Below are 19,290 nucleotides of genomic sequence, written 5' to 3'. Positions count from 1 at the left end.
TATAATATTATTAACCAATGTCACCCCAATAGGTTTAAACAAATAAAGTGAAGATAGCGATCCAAATTTCCTCCTATCACCACAGACCTTTAAGTAGAGAGTAAATTATCCCTGCCTATGTAGATAACCTCTAAGGGTATGTGAGACACTAAGAATATTTCACCTACTATTCTCCTAAAACCTGCATGAAAATTTCTAAGGCAGGTAGGTGAGCAAAGCTTGTTTTAAGCAACATACAAATATTTAACGTACACTCTCAGTTCTGTTTCATGCAATCCATTACCAACTTAAGGAAAATCTTTAAATTAGGTAAAAGATAAACAAGAATGCCTTGTAACCTCTATTTCAGTCTTAGAACACAGGGCCAATCAATGGTCTATTTTTCATGTTTACTAAGTAATACTATGGAAGAGCTAAGTCAAAGGTTCTATTACCTAAAGACAGACCACTATGACCTTATGATGGAATTTCATTTGGGGAATTATTTCATCTGTTCATTCAAAAAATATTTACTGAGCACTTACATGTCAGGCAGTTCTAGTTGCTAAGAACAGAACAGCAAATAAAAGGTAAAAATACCTGTTCTTTAAAGACTCAAAGACACAGACCATAGTTTGGTGGTTACCAGAAGGAAGGGAGTTCAGAGTAGTGAAGGGTAAAGGGGGGTCAAATATAGGGTGATGGGCTCATAATCTAATATATAGATGACCCATCATAGAATTGTACACTTGAAACCTATATAATATTAACCAATGTCACCCCACTAGATTTAACTGAAGTGAAAATGAAGATCCAAATTTCCTCCTAAGAAAATATTTGTTCTTAGGGCATTCACATTCTAGTAGGGGGTACATTGGTAAACGAATGAACAAGTGACTATAAGATATGCAGGGGCTTGTTGGGGCCAGCAAAGGGGGAGAAGTGGAGACATCTGTAATAGTGTCAACAATAAAAATAAAGGAAAAGAAAGATGTGACTGGTGCTGTGTGGTGGAGAAAAACAAAGCAGGAGGAGGAGGACAGAGAGAGAGGTGGAGCTGTAGTCTTACATCAGGGGGTGCTTCTGTAAGGAAACAACGTTGAGAGAGGAGGAACCTGGGAAGTGCCATAGTCCCCAAGTGAGAGCTAAGTGTTAGGTAAATATTTAGGAAGAAGAACAAAAGACCCCTGGGTTGGAGTCCTAGCTCTTTGCCTTTTACCAACTCAGAAACCTTTAGGAGAAACCTGCTTTATGTCTCCTGAATCTCAGTTTCTCCCTCTGTGATGATGATAGTATTATGTACCGCACAAAGCGATTTCAAGGGGAAAGGGATGTTTAAGAATGCTCGTTATGGCACTTGGGTGCGATTCCCAGGTGTGTGTCCTGAGGGCAGTGGGGAATTTAATAAAGTCTCTGCTGGCTTCAAGCCATGACCTAAATAAACGACCAAGCTTGTTTCTTCTCCTGCCCAATGAGGATACTGGTACCTATCTCATCCGTTGTAGTGGGATTCGATGAATGGGATAATCCACATAAATGCAGCGACTGGCACACAAACTCAAGACGTGAAAAGCCATCTCACTGCCCCTCTGGGTGTGCGAGCTGCGCCCCGCCCGCTGCTCAGCATGGGACACCCACGGTGAGACTGCCAAGTCCATTGGAAGTGCTGGACTATTCGGACTGTGTCCTCACATCCATTGTGACACTGGAGCTTCTAAAAGGTCAGCTGCATTCTCTGGAGCCTGTTGAACACATTCAGATCCCATTTTAAACGACCTTGAAACTGAGCCACCACCAAAGTTTCCCGGGACTCTCAGCAAGCGGCTCTGAGAGCTCACCCCTCAGAGTAGCGCCACCTCGCTGACCTTGCGCTCAGAGGCCGCCATTTATACCGCCGTGATGACGTCACTTGGAGACGGCTGCGTGGCCACGCCCAGGCCCGTCCTGAGACCCGGCCTCTGCGCAGACGCTGTGCTTTTCCGGAAGAGGTCGGCGTGGAGTCCCACAGCATCACAGCGGGTGGGTCGCTGGACTTTCCCGAGTGGCCCGAGGCGGCACAAGTGCCTGCAGGGCCGGAGAGGACATGTTTCTCAGGGGGAAGAGCTGGGTGCTGAGGAAAGTTCCCGAGTCCTGTGGGTGTGTAGGCAGGACGTGGGGTGGTCGGAGGGCTGAGGCTGTGAAACCGTGCGGGTCTTCGGTTCAAAAGGCCGAATTCGTGTGGGGTTTGAAGTGCTGATGGCAGGCGTAACAGAGAGGTGACCCTGGATCAACTTTCCGGGGTTTCCTTGACAGGGCACTGGAAACTGGAAGGCAGCGAGGACTGGGCTGCAGGGATTTTAGGGGGAAATATCTGTAACTCCATCCTTGGGGGGTAGGGGTGGGGATCCTGGGGCGATTGCTGTCCTCGGTGCTGAAGACAAGGCAATGGTCCCTGGAGGAGGAAACCTGCTGAGGGCAGGGCAGGCAGGGCGGTGTTACAATTCCGTGGCCTGGCTCCCTGCCCTGCACTCTCTTTCCATAGCACGGGGCACTTGGGCGATTAACAATCAGTGTGTCATTTCATAAAATTTAGGAGAGCCAATGCTTCATTGCAGGAAGGAATTTTATTCCTGTCTTTTCTCCCTTAGGAGCTGGCCCCCTCAACTTTTACACCCAATCAGATGACTTGCCTTCAGGATCCAAGCCTTTCAGAGCACTTAGCTGGACCTCCACCGGTTCTGGCCTGGGTTCTTCAGCCAAGGTGAGCTTGCTCATGTGCCATGAAAATGGCCTTCCCAGACTTCTCAAGTGTGAGTCCTGAGCAGCCAGGGTGAAGTCGAGGGGCCAATGGTGCTTTTCCCACAGTTACACATAAACACTTTCCTATTTGGAAAAGAAGTGGTGGGACAGGGCAGTCTTCCAATAAAGGGAGTTTTCAGTGGTTCTAATACTTGTTTGCCTTTTTCTCTCTCTTTGTGTTTGTGTGTGTGTGTGTGTGTGTGTGTGTGTGTGTGTGTGCGCGCGCACGTGCATGAGGGATGGTGTTCCTGTGATGAATTTTACAGAGTAGATATTTTTCTTTCTGTTGATTCAATAAAATGTTTACTAGTCTTAGTACCAGCTGCCTGTTTGTTTTGAATTCTATTTAAGGTTAAAATGTGTTGGGGGGGGAGGGAGAAGGGAAAATGTGAAATGTGTTGAATTTACCTGATTCACAGCATTTTTAGATGCATCTGGTTAAGAAAAACTATGCATTGTAAGTAAAAATGTTTTTAGATCCAAACTTTCATTTTATACATTATTACATCTCAAGTTTAATTTTTTTCTTTTGAGAGGACTAATGGGTTGAGGTACTAAAATGATCAAATGTTGCAAAGCTGAGGACATGTGGTGGAAGTAACTCTAAATGTTTTTATTATTTATCAGAAAGCTCATAAGGCAGCTTTAACTAAAGATGAATTCCTTGTTCGCTCAAGAACTTCGCCTTTCTAAAAGACATGAAGAAATGTAAGTTTTTTTAAAGGCTAATTAATCTAAATGTATAAATTACACTGACTAGTGAAACATTGTGTACACAGGAAGACTTAAAGATCTGAAAGTGTGTCATTTCAATTTTCAGACACTTGAGAGATTTTGGTCTTACGGAATGTCATTGTCTCAAGAATAACAAAAATTAAAAGGTATAATTATATTCTATATGTTTTTATTTTTGTTACTAATAGTTAGATCATTTCACCCCCCCCCCCTCACCCTTTCTGGGCTACACATCGATAATTAATGGACTTCTCTAGGCCTCTTACCCTGGGCCAGCTTCCTGGGGTATGTGCCCTGTGTAGCCACAGCCCCCACACTTGGTTTAATTCCCTAATGTTGCACTCCTGAAATTCCTAGTACTTTTTAACAAGTTTAAATTCTGCACTGGGCCCTGCAATGATATAGTCAATCTTGCACTTACATTTGGTATTAACCCTTCTCTCCCTCTGACTGCAGGTTCTCATGTTTTCCTTCCCTCTAATTAATTACCAGGCCCTCGTCCTTGGCCTTTTAACACATTGTGGACCAGTAGTTTTATTGCTAGTTTTACCCAGGGGCCAGATAAGTTTCTATTGAACGAGTACAAAAAACGTTTTACATAAATATTAAAGGCATGCTTTAAAATTAAATACCCATTGCATTTTGAAGTTATTACATGTTCTTACAAGCTAATATCTTTTTAAAGTATGATATTTTGTAAAACACTGTGTAATATGAAGCGAGAATTCTCGTGATCTGTCCGCAATGTGTTAAGAAATGTTATTTATGAAAGTAACTGTTCAAATACCAAATTCTAGCTCTACCCTCAGTGACAGCCATATGAAGCAGTGTTTCTTGACAATCACCACATTTATCTGGGAAACAGTTAAACTATTATATATACCACTTACTTATTTTTTATCATGTGACATCTTTATTTATGAATCATTTAAGAGGACCAAAAACGTGTCAACTGAGCATCGGACCAGTGAGAAACTTTTAAAGTATATTATGTATAACAAAGTAGTTTGATAATTCACTTACAACTTTTTACATCTTTCTTCAATTGCTGATTTACCTTGTGGGTATGCATACGTACAGCCTCTCACTCATCTTTCTCTTGGCAAAAGAGGAAAAAAATATTTTTATTGCTTCTTCAAACATATGGAAGTTTAGCACAATTCTAAATGTGTAACATGAGCTTCAGGGGTATTGAAGTGTTAAGCAGAAGGTTTTGTATAGCAAGTTATATCAATGTATGTGTGTGTGGAGGTGTATACATAAGCATATACAAAGTATATATAAAGGGATGTGTATTACAGTTTGCATTTTCACCAAAAATGAAAACATATTTTCACATCTTAATATAATTTCAGAAGATCAGAGAGGCTAAAGAAACAGAAGCATGTACTTATGGTATACCAGTATATGTTAATAAAAATAAAAATAATTTTATCCAGATTTAAGACTTAATGAACTACCTAAGTTTTTCACTATCTTATTAATTTACATAGTAATGGGCTTTCAAAATAGGTTGAATTCGAAGTGAAGTACAATTAAGAAATGAATGTTTTATATTGGTCAAGCAATAAAATGTCTCCTTCTAAAAGAACTTTATATAATCTCCATTTTTTCTAGAGTATCACAAAGATTAAAGTTACTTCAACAAATGAAGAGTAAATTTGGAGATCAAAACAAGGAAAAGGCATCTCAGATTCAAGCAGCTGAGGCTGCTTTTAAAAGGAACCTTAGCCTTTTAAAGGTAAGTTTCCATGACTTGAGTATAGTGATTTTGCCCACCTTTGCAAAAATGTTTCAAGTGAAGTTCATAATTTTGATTTATATAATGTCTTTGTTGTGAGTAAAAAATAGAATTAATGAAGCATCATCTACTTTTTAGACCCATGTTAGTTAGATAAATAACATATGGAGTCTTATTTTTTAAATGAAAAAAAGTGAAGTTTGCTTAAGCTAAATGTTCTCAATCAACCAGAAAATAAATGACTACAGAAGGAATTTTACGGTCGTTTTTTGTGCAATAAGTAATAAATACAAGATGAAGCTTTCCATCTTTTCTTTGTAGGGAGATCTTGAAATACCATAAAGTACCTATAATGTATTTAGATCCAACTCAAAACTATTTTAACATCATAAAAACAAGAACGATTTGATTTTGCCTTACTGGGGCCACAGTCAACACACAGATTCATATCTCAGATAACAGATTTTCAAGATCCCTTTTGATGTTGATGGAGGGGGTGGTCAAAGTGTGTAATTGCGCAGGGCCTCACCATTTGGCCAATGTGCCCACTTGGAGTAAAATCATATGTGTAACATTTTTGGCTGCTTGCTATACTTTGCTTCCAGAATTGTATGGCTTCATCCATAATTAAAACCCTAAAAGTTTGCTTCCAGTCAAGCTTCCAAGAGATCCTATGACTAAAACATTTGGTGGTAAGGCTATATTATTTAAGTTATAAAGCAGTGTTTTCAGTTTTTATTGTTAAATATTTTCATCGATAGGCATGATTTAGCTATCTTCTGTCCTCACTAGAGGATAAAGGAAGAGGAAAATTCAGTTATCTTCTCAGCTTCTGGCAGTTTGAGCCACAGTAATTTAAGTCACAGCCATAGTGCTACCAAAGCATTCTATATTGCCATATGTCTTACTTGCCCAATGGTTTTTGCAATATTTATTTTTAAATGGAAAAATATAGGATAATCTGGAATTTGCTGTGAAAAGTCAGAAAAACTAATTAGAAGGCTTGAAGGCTTGGTTGCCACTTCCTGGTACTTCCTGCAAGTGCAAGTAATATTTGGTTTTCAAGCATCTTTTAATGAGCAAGTATTTGATGAATACCCAGAGGGTCCTTACAATTGAGCTAGTTCTAGTTAGGAAGTGGGGACAACAAAATAAATATAAATCAGAGTTCTTCACCTCAAGAAGCTAACAGGCTTAGTTGATGAGGTAAAGTTGTCACACATAAAATATGAGACTTTGTATGATCAAACAGTAAGTTATGTGGACTACTCAGCACTCATATTCTAGGAGTAAGTGTAAAAAATCTTGGAGAGCTTGAATCTTTTAAGGGTCTCAGAGGAGGCTCTGCTGGAGCTGTGTGTAAACAGGCAGACGGCGATGCATCCCACTGGATGGTTGCAGGAGAGCCAACAGCAGAAGAATGAGTGGCCCTAATAGTGTTTTGGGGCCATGAGCTAACTAGCTTGGCAAGTCACAGGAAAAGGTTGGATATGTACTGTGAGTCCAAATGAGTAAATTGAGACTTAATATGTACAGATAATATAGTGAAAGTGTGTGAGTAAAAGAAAAATAGAGACTTATGTAAGAAACGTACGAGTGAGTTTTTGAGGAGGATTCATTTGCTATTTAGATGTAACGTGATTTCGAGAATGGAGAGATTGGATCTAATAGGTATGAAATTAACTGTCATATCTAGAAGGAAAATAATGAACTGTTTTATAGCCATCAGAAACCAGTGTGATATGGTATTTACCCCCTGATTATCAAAGTAATATATTCTCACGCAAAAATCTTGAAAGAGCAAAGATGATGAAATAACTTCCTTATCCTGCCCATCTAGGAATTATTTTTGTACATTTCCTTACAGTCTTTTAATAAACATTTATTGAGCACCTATTATATCCCAGATATAGTCTCTTCCCTGTATTTGTTTGACATATTTTGAATAACTGTGTACGCAGTTTTTTATTCTGCTTTCTCTCATATTTTCTTTTTTTTCTGGATTTTTATTTTTTTTCCTTTATTAAGGTATTACAAATGTGTCCTTATCCTCCCTTTGTCCCCCCCATCCCCCCACTCATGCCCTCACCCCCCAGTGTCTGTATCCATTGGTTATGCTTATATGTCTCTCATATTTTCTTAACTTTGGAAATAATTTTAATGACTCTTATAAAAATTATTGTGAAAGTAAAATAGGATTTGAATATAGAATTTTGAGTTGGAAGAGGCTTTAAACAGCATATAGATTAGATTAGATTGTCATCTAAAGGTTTTTAATATTTTTTCACCATATACCTTTTCCAAAGATGTAAAATAGATAAAAATGGACAGCTTTGGTCCAAAGCCCCACCCACTTAGCCCTTTTTTGCCTGCCCTGCTGTGGCTTTAAGGAACTCTGAAAACCACTAATCTGCTCTAATTCCTTTATGTAGAGATGAGAAAACCATAATAACTACTCCTAATACCTCTTGTCAAGAACAGGTTGAGTTACATCAGGATATGTACTTAGTGCAATGTGCTTCAAAAGTGGTTCCATTAAAACTTGGGAGCATTCCTATAAATACAGTAGTAACAAAATAAGGATGACCTAGCTCACCATCTGTTACTTGATCTTATTTAGATGTTCTGGCCAATATAATAAATACTAAAAGGGAATGAGCTTTAACTTTTAGAAAGGAAGGTACAACACTAGCATTCTAAAATGGCATAGTTATATACTAAGAAAAGCCAAAATTGTTTTTAAACTATTATGAGTTGAGCAAAATTAATAAATAAAAGATAAACATATAAAATCAGTTGGAAAATATAAGAGATAACTTTCACATTAGCAGTAAAACTATAAAATACTTGGGAATGCTCTTAACAAAGGGCATGATTTGTATAAAAACAATTACGTTTTAGTGGGATAGTAAAGAGAAAACTTAAGTGGGGATACCTACCTTAATCCTGACTGGGCAGTATTATTTTTCTAAGGTCAGTTGTCACAAAGTTATTTTTAAATTTTTTTAAAATATATTTTTATTGACTTAAGAGAGGAAGTGAGAGGGAGAGATAGAAACATCAATGATGAGAGAGAATCACTGCTTGGCTGCCTCCTTGCATGCCCCACACTGGGGATCAGGCCCACAAATCCGGCATATGCCCTTGACTGGAATCAAACCCAGGACCTTTCAGTCCACAGGCCACCGCTCTTTCCACTGAGCCAAACCAGCTAGGGCTATTTTTAAATGTAATAAAATTTCAGCAAAATGAATATGAAACTCAATGAAATTTCTCTAAATGCATTTGCAAAAATAAATTAGCCAGCTGACAGAGCCTTGCACAAACTGCTTGTCACCCAGGATGGCCAGTGGCTTACAGGTCCACGTTGGTCCGCTTTCCTCCTGACATTTCTCATTTTCTCCAATTCAATGAAGAATAAGTGAATACTTAAGTATTCCTTATAACAATCACCCTGTATCTCCTGCTTTATTGTCTTATTTTTCCTATCCCAGAAATTGCACCTCCAGCAGCTTAAAAGATTAAACCCAGCCCAGCCCCAGCTGGGTTCACTATACATTTGTAGGGAGATGTCTGTTGCTGGGTTGGAGGGAGGAGCGTCTGTGAGGAGGGGAAGATGTCAGTCCATGAGCTTCTGTGTTCGAGTTTTACCTTTCCAGATCATGTCAGCTCATCTCTACTGGCTGCCCCCGTGTAACACACCGTCATGCACATTGGAAGCTTGTGTTTTAATTGTCATGAGAAGAATGTACTTCCATGTGCATGTCACCAGATTCAATAATTATCCAACACAGCCAATCATGTTTCATCCATGCCCCTCACCTCCAATCCCAGCCCCTCAAATTATTTTGAAGCTAATCGTCAGCAACACATTGTTTCATCTGCTCAATTTATTACCTCTGTATTATTTCAGTGTTAATCAGTAAAAGAGAAGGACTATTTTAAGCAAAGTCACAATATCATTATCAATCTAAGAAATTTACAGTAATTCCTTAAATATCCAGTGAGGATTCAGATTTCCCTGATTTGCTTATAAACACATTTTTACATTAGTTTGAATCAGGATCCAAATAAAACCCACCATTAACACAACAGTGAGGTAATTGTGGGGGAGGGAAGGGGTGAATGGAAGAGAGTATAGGGGAAAAATTAAGTTAAAAAAAGTATAATCCTTTAAAAACACAAATAAAATCCAGTTATTAATTGATTGATTGCAGTCCTGAATCTCCTCCCTGCCCTTTTAATTTCTTTGTTGAAGGAATCGGGTCATTTGTCCCACAGAGGTTTCCAGAGCCCAGGTATTGCCAACTACATTGCTGAGGTATCACTGGGTATCCCTTTGACTCCCAGAATTCCTAGGAACTGATACACCTAAGTTGTGCTATGCAGCAGAATGAGAGCCACATATGTAATTTTAGATTTTCTGGTAAACACTTCCAATAAAATGACATGAAATATATTAAGTAAAATGCTACTGAAATTAATTCCATCATACATAAAGCATCATTTCAAGTGTAATTGCTGATCCTTTCCTTCTGGCAGCGTGTAGTCAGACATTTTCCAGTCAGGCTAAGAAATTCATACTTCATTCTCTGGGTAGTGGGTATCAGTTACTCTTTTAATCTAGGTAAGGACATATTTAAAGTCTTTTAGCAAAATTAATCCATTTCAGTATGGACTGAAGCAACTGGGATGTAGTCTAGGCATAGTCCAAGAACGCATTCAGTAAGGATCTGTTGAATGGTAAGTGTAATAAGACCATCTCATTGGGAATGATGCGGAAAGGCAGAGAGACATCCTGAAGCGCTGAACTTTCAATGGCAGAGAGTGAAAGAGTTGAAGATAAAGGGCAGCTGGGTGAACAGAATTTCCACTATTATACATTCAGTAACTTCAGTAGCAAGAAGATGAGTTTGGTTTATAAGACTGAGAAGTAAGGGCTAGGAAGAAAAATCATCCATCCTTGTACATGAATGGTTGAAGCAGAAGAGAAGAGACCATTTTGGAGGGCGAAAAAGTAAAAAGAAGACAACAGATGTCACAAATCTTAAGAAAGCCCACACTTGGGATAAAAGAGAAAGGAGCCAGCTAAGAAGACAAGGAGTCAGAGAGGTAAGCAGGACATCCACAAAGTGAGCCTCCCTTCAGGAAGAAGCCCTCTGGAGGTGATGACCTCCTGTGGACGTGCTGCAGAGGTGACCGTCCAGCCCCTAGCCCCGGCCTGCCTTCCAGGCCACGCTTCCCCGTACAGATCTGCTCTTCTGTGAGAGAGTCAGTGTCCTTACTTTCTGATCTTTAAGAAAAGTGTTTATAATCCTGTCTACAGGTATCCGTGACACCTAGATCTACCATTAACAATAACTATGCCCTGGTCAGTGTTGCTCAGTGGTTGGACACTGCAGGGTTGCAGGTTCAATCCCCAGTCCAGGTTGGGGTGTGTGCAGGAGGCAATCAAGCTATGTGTGTCTCTCACATAGATGTTTTTCTCCCTCTCCCCACTTCCACTCTCCCTAAAAAAAAAAAGGAAAAAATATCCTCGGGTGAGGATTAACAAAAAATTACAACTTTATAACTGTTCTTAGAATAATGGCATAATTAGGGTTGTGATTTTATTCTATTTGTCTTATAAAAGTAAAACATTATTTTCCCAGGACCCCGTAAAATCTCAATGTAATCACAGAAGAGTTAGTGTTCTCTATCTGCTGTAGCATTGGCATCAAATCTCCTCAGCATGTGTCTTAACTGTAAACTTCTGGGACGGGATCACCATGCTAATAGATGGGCTTTTTATCCCTAAATTGATGTTTTTCCCCTTCAAATCACCTTCCTCTAGACAGCAGGTGCATCAATGGCTGTGCAACTTTGGGGAGTCCCTTTAGGGAATTTCCTGTTTTTCCCTTTTACATTTCACACCCATCCCGTGCTCCCCGCCGCTGCCATCTGCTATCTCTTTTCTCCTGTTCAGCACTGGCTTCTTCACACCCACGCCCACGCCCTTCTCCATCTCCCTCCGTCTGTCCAACAGCCCTGTACTTAGATTGCTCCAATGCTTGTACCAGGATCAGGGAACTTTCCTTTTTTTCTAAGCTCAAAGGAGAGACAGAATTTACATGGCCTTCAGCCAAGGCCTCTGTGAACCTGACAAACATAAGCAAGCACCAGACACACAGGTGCTGATGGGAGCATTCATTTAAACAGAACTCACATGTTTCAGGAACAACTTGGAGGTGCTATGTTTCTGGGCATGAAATTCATACATGCATCAAGGTAAAGTCTTTCCCAGGGTATGGATTAAGTTTAATTACCCTGGTGTTGCTACAATCATAAGAGAAAATACACACATCTACAAGTTAAGCTCCAAATTAAAGCAGAGCTTGAATGCCGTCGGCTGAATGATACACTGCCAAGCAGTAAAACCTGCCATCGAGGTTACCTTAGAAATCTAGTTCTAAAAATCTAGATAAAGTGAACAGGTTCTTGTTGCAAAGGTACCTTACTGACCTTCTTTTAAATATGAGGAGTATTTGCATATGTATAAAATTTTACAAGAGTGGAATACTGAACAAATGAAATGTGTCATTAATATATCATTTACATGATCCAGACAGAATCGATCTCTTTACTTTCAAGGTTAGCACAGTGTGGGGCTGGGTAACTGACTTTTTGTATCTGAATATTTGACTATTTTATCCATCTGGCTGTTTTTAATGATTTTAGAGCTAAGTCGTTGCTCTGAGCAGTTTTATTAGAGGAGGGTGTTTTTTTGTTTTGTTTGTTTTTTGCAAAAATTACTGACACTATTTAAAATAAGGCAGAATTTAGAAGTTCCCCCTACCCCACACCTTTTATTTTTTAAAAAGCCCTGCATTTTGTATCTGAAATGGTCAATTAAGCAATGAGCAGCTCTCCTACTTCAGTGCCTCCATCAGTTCGAACCGTATCCGAGGGGAGCCAAAGTGAGAGGCTTGAGACATCCCTGTAGCTACCGCAGGTGCGTGCTATGTAAATGCATGTTTTCAATGCTGATGTCTGTTACAGGATATAGAAGCCGCAGAAAAGTCTCTGCAGACCCGGAGTCACCCACTTCCACCGCCTGAGGTGGTGTCTCTTGAGGTGAGAATCTTAAGAAACAAAGGTAGAGACTTTATCATTGTAAATTAACTAGTGGTTATATGTGTGTATTTCCAAGATGTATTTATTCAGTTAAAATAAACAACATATGACTGATCATTATATGTCCACAGAGCCATACTTTGTACATAGTAGGTAATTGATGAGATCTTAATTAAAAAAATTTTTTTACAAGGTAAAATTTTATAAAGGTCCTGTGTCTTTTCACCTAGTCACTTAGAAACGACTATCCTGTTAAACCCTGGCAGACAATATGCACTAACGGTTAAGGTGACAACATGCCGAACCAAAGTGCTTTTCCTGTTGGCTGAAGTTACAAGGCGCAAGCGGTTCAGCCCTTCACCAAACATGCAACCGATGCCATTTAAATGCATTTTATGCAGCATAGTGTGGCTTTTGTCTGTTTTATTTTGCTCAGTTCAAGAACAGATTGGGAAGATGGTTGGCAAAAATAAACCATCTTTGGCATATGAATGTATTTTTGATGAAAGGGAATTTAACCACATATAGAATAGCTTGATTTGATATTTTTAATGACCTTTTACAAATATAATGTTGCTTGCCTAACCAGGGATGAAATGGACTCAAATTTAAAGGCTGAGAATTTGCCCCTCAATGTTCTGTGTTCATCTAGAGCAGTGGTTGGCAAACTCATTAGTCAACAGAGCGGCAAACCGCGGCGGCTCGCGAGCCGCAGTTTGCCGACCACTGATCTAGAGTAATGAGAAAAGCCAGTGATCAAGGAGAGAAAACACTCTGGTACAGAATGTGCCCTAGGCATGTCTTTTTCTTTGTTGAAGGCTCCAGTTCCTCACTCAGGCCCACACAATAGGGGTTCATCTAGCCACAAATGGTGGAGAAGATCCCAACCGCAGGCCTCCGTGGTATTTCTCTTAGCTGGTCTCGCCCAGCAAGATGACCTCTAATTTAAGGTCGTCAGGCTGTTTCTCCAACCACATGCACTCATGCAGGGTTATGGAGATCTCTCGCCAATTTCAACTCTCAGAACCCCTGGAGCTTTCTCATGCTCAGAGTGAATCATTATGTGTTCTTAATGCTGTCCAACTGGCTGAACTTCCCAAAATGGCATTGCTAGTGATGACCTAATACAAAATGCCCTCCCGTGACGAGGAGCTTGGGCAGTTACTTTTCTTGACCTCCTTAGGACAGTCAGCCAAGAAACCATTAAAGCTCTCACACAGAATATGGTGATGTTGCAGGAGCTTCCAGAACTTGCAGACTGCTAGAGGCAGGCCAATCATACAGCACCTCAACTTCCAAGTTAGTTGAATTAAAAACTTGTTAGGTAATCTTGCTTTTTTTTATTATACAAAAAAAGAAAGAAATTAAAATCGGTCATATCATGTGCTTTGTTCAAAGATACAGTGCATTTTTTTTAATGTTTTCCCCATGCAAATAAGGGGTCAATTCACCCAAATCCTATATGGTAACATACAAGTTATATTTTAGTTCCTGACTTCATCCCAGATGAAATATTTTTATGTTAATTTTAAAGCAATTCATATTTAATCATTTTATTGTAATAATTTTAGTGTGGGTAATCACTTAGTATGGGATTTGTAACATTAAACAACAACATTTAACAACTGTAGCCGTAAATAATACTGGTAATAATCACAAGGTTGGCCACAAGAGGGCGTGCAAAATCACAATAAAGTTCTGAAATCTGTAATTCTGCCAGGCTCTGGTTTTACTGAGAAATTTGAAAATTAACACTAGTAAGTAGCCAGATTTTTTTTCTAAAATTAACATAAAATATTCTGTAGAGGAAGTGCATTCTACATGTATGTGTGTACACGCACACACACATTTAAGTGAATAAACATTTAGACTATTATGAAGAGCCAAGTTCAATTGCTTGATATGTTTTTTTTTTTCTTTTGCATGTTTTTTTCTCCTAGACTCTTTACTGGGCATCAGTGGAAGAATATATTCCCAAATGGGAACAGTTTCTTTTAGGAAGAGCACCATATCCTATTGGTGTTGAAAATCAAAATGAAGCAGAAAATACCATTCGGAACAAGGCACAGCGATGACTTCTTCTCATACTAGCTTAAAAAACGTGTTTAGTAAAGCTGAATATTAAAGAATTTGAAGGTTGTAGGAACCGAGTATATGCTTATGCCCCATCACCTCCTCAATGATAGTAAAGACATGAGAATCTACAGGCCAGTCTCAGAATGTCCCTTAGAGACCCACTACTATCTCAAGGTCATGAATTTGCTTTCGATCAAATCCATGCAAGTATTAGAAACTAATATTGGAAGGTAGACTGTTTATTAAATAAATTGCTAAATTAGTGCTGTGTATGTTATTTTTAAAAAAATCATTTAGTCATTCTCATTTAGTGAGTCCCAGTTGTTAGTTCTGACTTTACATTTTCTAGAATCCTTACTTTTCAGTTATTTTATTATGGGGATAAGGCTATTTTAGTTTCTTCTAACAAATGAAAAGACAGTGGCACTTAGCTGCTTTAGGATAGTAATATTGGTCAAAAAATAGATTCAGAGGATTTTGCTCCTCGGCAATAATCAAAGCTCTACAAGTTCTGCAGAAACAAGTACAAAGCGTTTGGTCAGTAGCCAGTTACCTCAGCTAGGACTCGGTTTGGGAAAAGGACACTCTCCTAGAGCCGGGGATGGCTATTGGGTTTTGACTTGCCAACCCTGTGAGTGCAAACAGCTCCTCCCTCGTCTTTTCATCTTTAAACTTGCCCTTCCTTCTCTTCTACTTTTATTATTTCTGAAACAACTGTCAGAAAGCTTTGGGTCACAACCCTGAACAGCTCTGAGGTTCCTCAGTGCACTGCTGCTTGCACACAAAACTATAACTTTTCTAACTATAGAAGCAGCTCCTGCTACTGAAGGGAGTCTACGCTACAGTACAATGAAAGATTGTGTAGTTCAAACTGGTTTGTGTTTTTAAAGGAAGATAATAGGACAAACTAGATTGAAACATCCATTTTGCCGACACGTTCCTTTACACTACCATCTTGGAAATATCCTGTTGAGTGGGTGTTGGTGTGGATAACAATAACGTTGTTTTCATAATATGCACTGGCAGATTAGCATACTTCTCTACAGTGTTAACAGTTGTAATTAAGGACTAAACAGCACAGAGTGTCAGTCCGATGACAATTTCATCTATAGTGTCACAATACAAAATGTCACAAAATATTAGAACTGTTAGATAACTATAAAGAGTTATCAGCATCAAAGCTGAAAGCCTTTAAAAATGGAAGACAAAGGAAAAAAAAGAAAACTTGGCATAGCGACCAGAAAAATTTTATACCTCCTCAAGAACGTTCTGCCATGAAAATAAATTGATAATTTTTCCCTTGTTGCATTACAGTTTGATTTCTAGCCATGCAGTTGATTTAGCAGGAGAATGCAGCGCTTTCTAGCAGCTTTGAGTTGGTAAACAGACTTCGATGTAGGAGAAAGGAACATGAGGAAGTTTTTTTTAACATCCAGTCTTCCCCGGCATATGCACAGAAGAAGGTGAATGAGGCAATGTGAAACTTATTTCTCTTTAGTCAAGTGAAAAAAAGGCTAAACATTTGTTGAGATGGTAAAATATTGTGTCAAGCAAGTAGGCACATTCCAAAATTAAACAGTGGTTGATACGTTAACGTCCTCAAATATTTGAGCGTACACTTCCTTTGGGTTTTGTAAATTAAATCACCAGTAGGTTAGATTAAAATACAAAATGAATGGCAATTTAACCATCTCAAAAATGATTCAGGTTTTTCTCCCTTAAACTAACTTGCTAACTAGTTTTTAAAGAGGGCATACATTTAATATATTATGGGTTAGGATTTAGGGCAGAAGGGAAGGTATTTCTAGGTGTAAGCTGTGTCATCTCTCCCACTTTAGTTAATACTCCAAAAGCCCCAGAGATGACTTTGTTCCTGGCCCCACAGAGTGTGCTCCACCCTCCCCTTCTTGTAGGCTGTAACAGATTGCACCACATGGTGTGTTTATAAAAAAAATTTCCATAGGGACCTGGATACCCCACTAAAGGTCTTTATATTCCTCATGACAAATTAGCTTTACACAGGGATTTCCAAGCATTGTTTTCGTAAGGAGGGGAGAAATGCCACATCTAATGTATATTTTTGTGCACAATTAGTAGGAATCAGACAAGAAAAAAGAAATGTCAACTATTCACACCTCCACCCCCTAATTTAGTCCCCTGTCCATACCCTACATTGTACCTGCTATTTATTCTTCATGAAAACTATTAATTATTTTAGTAATGGGTTTTCAAAATAAAGGCCGTTTCCAGAATTTTCCACAGCCTTTCTTGGATTGCTGCTAATCTATAAATAGTCAAAGCTCATTTTCTGCTGAAATGCTTCGAGTATATGAAATTATTAAGCTATGCAATGCTAAGGATCGGGAAAAGCTGCAGTTTTTCTCCAGACTTTAAATTTTACTAAGCACGAAGGAAAAAAAGCCCTGTACTCTGGACAGCAGACTTCTGGTCTCCCCGTGCATCGGGAGCAGTGTGAATGAAATACAAGGCAAACGGTTTTTCTCTGCATTGTGCATGAGGTGTTTTAACTTTTGTCACCTTAAGACTTAGATGAAGATACTAATCTTTCACTTTCTTTACACTTTTGTCATTCTCCCTTTCCATCAAACAAACAAAAAAAAAGGTGGATATGTTACCAAGTCAAAAGTAAACTTATTTGGAGGTCATTTTGTCACTTCTGAGATCATTGGAGACAGGCCGAGGGTGAGGTGAGGATGGGTTATGATGTGAAAAACCAGAGTTTGCAATCACTAGTTTCAGACAAGAGGAAGATATTAAGCTTTAAACCACCATCAGATGAGTTTTAGTGTATAAAATTTGATGCACAAGACCATGAATTTAGTTTATCTACAAAATGTATCCTTTTATTTTCCTTCCTTACTTCATTAGTCTTTTTACTCGAAGCCAATTCGCATCCTTTTATTTTTTGAAGTCTTATTTGAAGCAAAGTTTTAAATCTCCCTAAAGAGTTTCTTCCCCCTTTTCAATAATTGCCCAAATATAATAGCTACATGGTTGAAACACTCTTCATTTCAATAGTCTACTTTGACCTCTCCACTTTAATTAGGTTGCCTACCAAAGTCTCCTCTTCAGAGAAGGCAATCGCCATGTGGTGAGTTCAGACCGGAAAAGAAATGGTGGAAAATGTGGAGAAGGGAAAGAGGAGACAAACTTCTTTTAGAAAGCTTTTGAGTTGGAACAAGGGGTCTTGCTCTCTCGCTGGTGGTGTTTTTGTTTCTCTTATAATTTAGAAGTTAATTTGTCTACATAGGAAATCTAATTCCCTATTGCTAATAAAAGAACGTGTAGAGTTTTCTGGGGCCAACATGGGGATGTGTCAAACTTCAGCAATTAGGAGACAATTGGTTTGTGGATTTGACACCTGGCATTGTGACTCCCTTTCTAACTGGAACTGAGATTATATACCGACTAAAATCCAAGACAAGGGAAATGACTCCAACAAAGACAGAGGCTAAAAAATGTTTCCGGACATCATCTTACCTCTCAGAGTCAAGTTTCCTTGCTTGCAAGAAAAAGGACCAGGTCCCTTGCCTATAGTAATGTTTTAAAGTTCTTGCTATTATAACAACTCTAAATTGTGTCTCAAAGACAAGGACAGAAACTCTGCTAAAGTAATGTAGATTGACTACAATCAAATCAATAAATAGTGCCATTGAGAAGAAACAGTGTTCTTTAGAAAGTGGTGATTTAGCGTGTTTTTATCTTATTGATGATAATTAGGTCATTTAACCTCCACTGTAAGGAAGGAATAATGAAGAATGCTTTGACCTAAGCCTAGGTTATTAATGTACAAGTTTTTTTTTTTTTTTAATGTTTTAGGCAATTCCACTTTGGGGGCAATTCAGTCAAATTAGAGGGAGATAAAATTCTATTTCTATATTTTCTCTAGTCCATCTCTATCTTGTTTCATCTCCCAATGCAACATAATTATTTTCCATACTCTGTCTCCAACTATTTATAAGATCTATAATACTTATAAACATATCCTTGTAGTAGCATGCTCTACCAAAATCAAATACTCAGATATGCAAAAGAAACCAAATGGAAAGCCTTTTAAAATGCTATCCAGTAAACACAGAGGTGGTATCATTCAAGCACCACTCATTCATTCAGCAGATCTTAGTGACTGCCTACAGTGGAGCAGGTGCAGTTTCAACACCAGAAATACAGCAGTAAACAAAACACCCCCAAAATCCATGTCCTCATGGAATTTACTTTCTGGACGGTGGGTGGGATTGAAGGTAGTGATAAACAAAAGGTAATTCTTGATATAGTAAGTGGTGACAAGGTCTAATATAGTATGAAGATCTAAATGTCTTCTCAATGCAAGAAAACAAAGCAGTTTTCATAATTTCCCAGAAAAGATGACTAGAACAAAGAGACTTCTTTCTCTATTCAAAGATCTTGAGTGGGGGTTTTCCATTGAAGCAGCGTTTCCACTACTACTGATTTGGACACTGTGTAAGCTTAATGAATAGGTAGGTTTATGATAAAGAATGAAGAAAGAAATCCTCCCTGCTTCAACAGATATCTGTACATCAACATTCACATAAGCATTAATCACAACAGCCAATGGTGGAAAGAACCTGGCTGAATGTGTAAATGAGATGTGGTGTACCAAAGCAAGTGAGGGTAGCTATGCTTCTATCAGATAAAATACACTTTAAGCAACAAACAGTAACAAGAGACAAAGAAGGTCTTTATATCATGACTAGAGGCCCGATGCATGAAATTCATGCAAGAGTAGGCCTTCCTTCCCCCAGCTGCAGGCACCGGCTTCCCTCTGGCACCCAGGACCCAGGCTTCCCTTGCACCCCTGGCTTTGTCTGGAAGGTTGTCCGGTCTAA

The 19,290-nt window shown here is 38.8% G+C and overlaps 1 protein-coding gene across 2 annotated transcripts; it reads left to right on the top strand.

Moving 5' to 3' along the window:
• The first annotated feature begins 1,915 nt into the window (after window positions 1-1,915).
• On the top strand, window positions 1,916-18,117 carry CEP15 (centrosomal protein 15). 2 transcript variants are annotated; one of them, XM_080674307.1, is made up of 6 exons: window positions 1,916-1,998; window positions 2,607-2,719; window positions 3,385-3,465; window positions 5,110-5,233; window positions 12,272-12,346; window positions 14,287-18,117. In XM_080674307.1, the coding sequence occupies exons 3-6, from the start codon at window positions 3,413-3,415 to the stop codon at window positions 14,419-14,421; spliced, it is 387 nt and encodes a 128-aa protein (XP_080530433.1). In that variant the 5' UTR covers window positions 1,916-1,998; window positions 2,607-2,719; window positions 3,385-3,412; the 3' UTR covers window positions 14,422-18,117. The 2 variants fall into 2 exon arrangements, with proteins under 2 accessions (XP_080530433.1, XP_080530434.1); XM_080674308.1 differs by having other exon boundaries at window positions 1,992-2,115; window positions 14,287-15,723.
• Window positions 18,118-19,290: the final 1,173 nt, after the last annotated feature.

The sequence above is a fragment of the Plecotus auritus genome (assembly GCF_963455305.1).
Source record: "Plecotus auritus genome assembly, chromosome: 6".
In the NCBI taxonomy this organism is placed as follows: Eukaryota; Metazoa; Chordata; class Mammalia; order Chiroptera; family Vespertilionidae; genus Plecotus; species Plecotus auritus.
The sequence above is the reverse complement of the archived record's forward strand: the minus strand, read 5'-3'. Positions and strand labels throughout refer to the sequence as shown.

Bases quoted from the DNA above. Each gene is read 5' to 3' on its own strand.
- CEP15 (XM_080674307.1), top strand. From the start codon at position 3,413: ATGAATTCCTTGTTCGCTCAAGAACTTCGCCTTTCTAAAAGACATGAA. The intron at 5,234-12,271 runs GTAAGTTTCCAT...TGTCTGTTACAG, and splicing joins GGAACCTTAGCCTTTTAAAG to GATATAGAAGCCGCAGAAAA. The intron at 12,347-14,286 runs GTGAGAATCTTA...TTTTTCTCCTAG, and splicing joins CTGAGGTGGTGTCTCTTGAG to ACTCTTTACTGGGCATCAGT.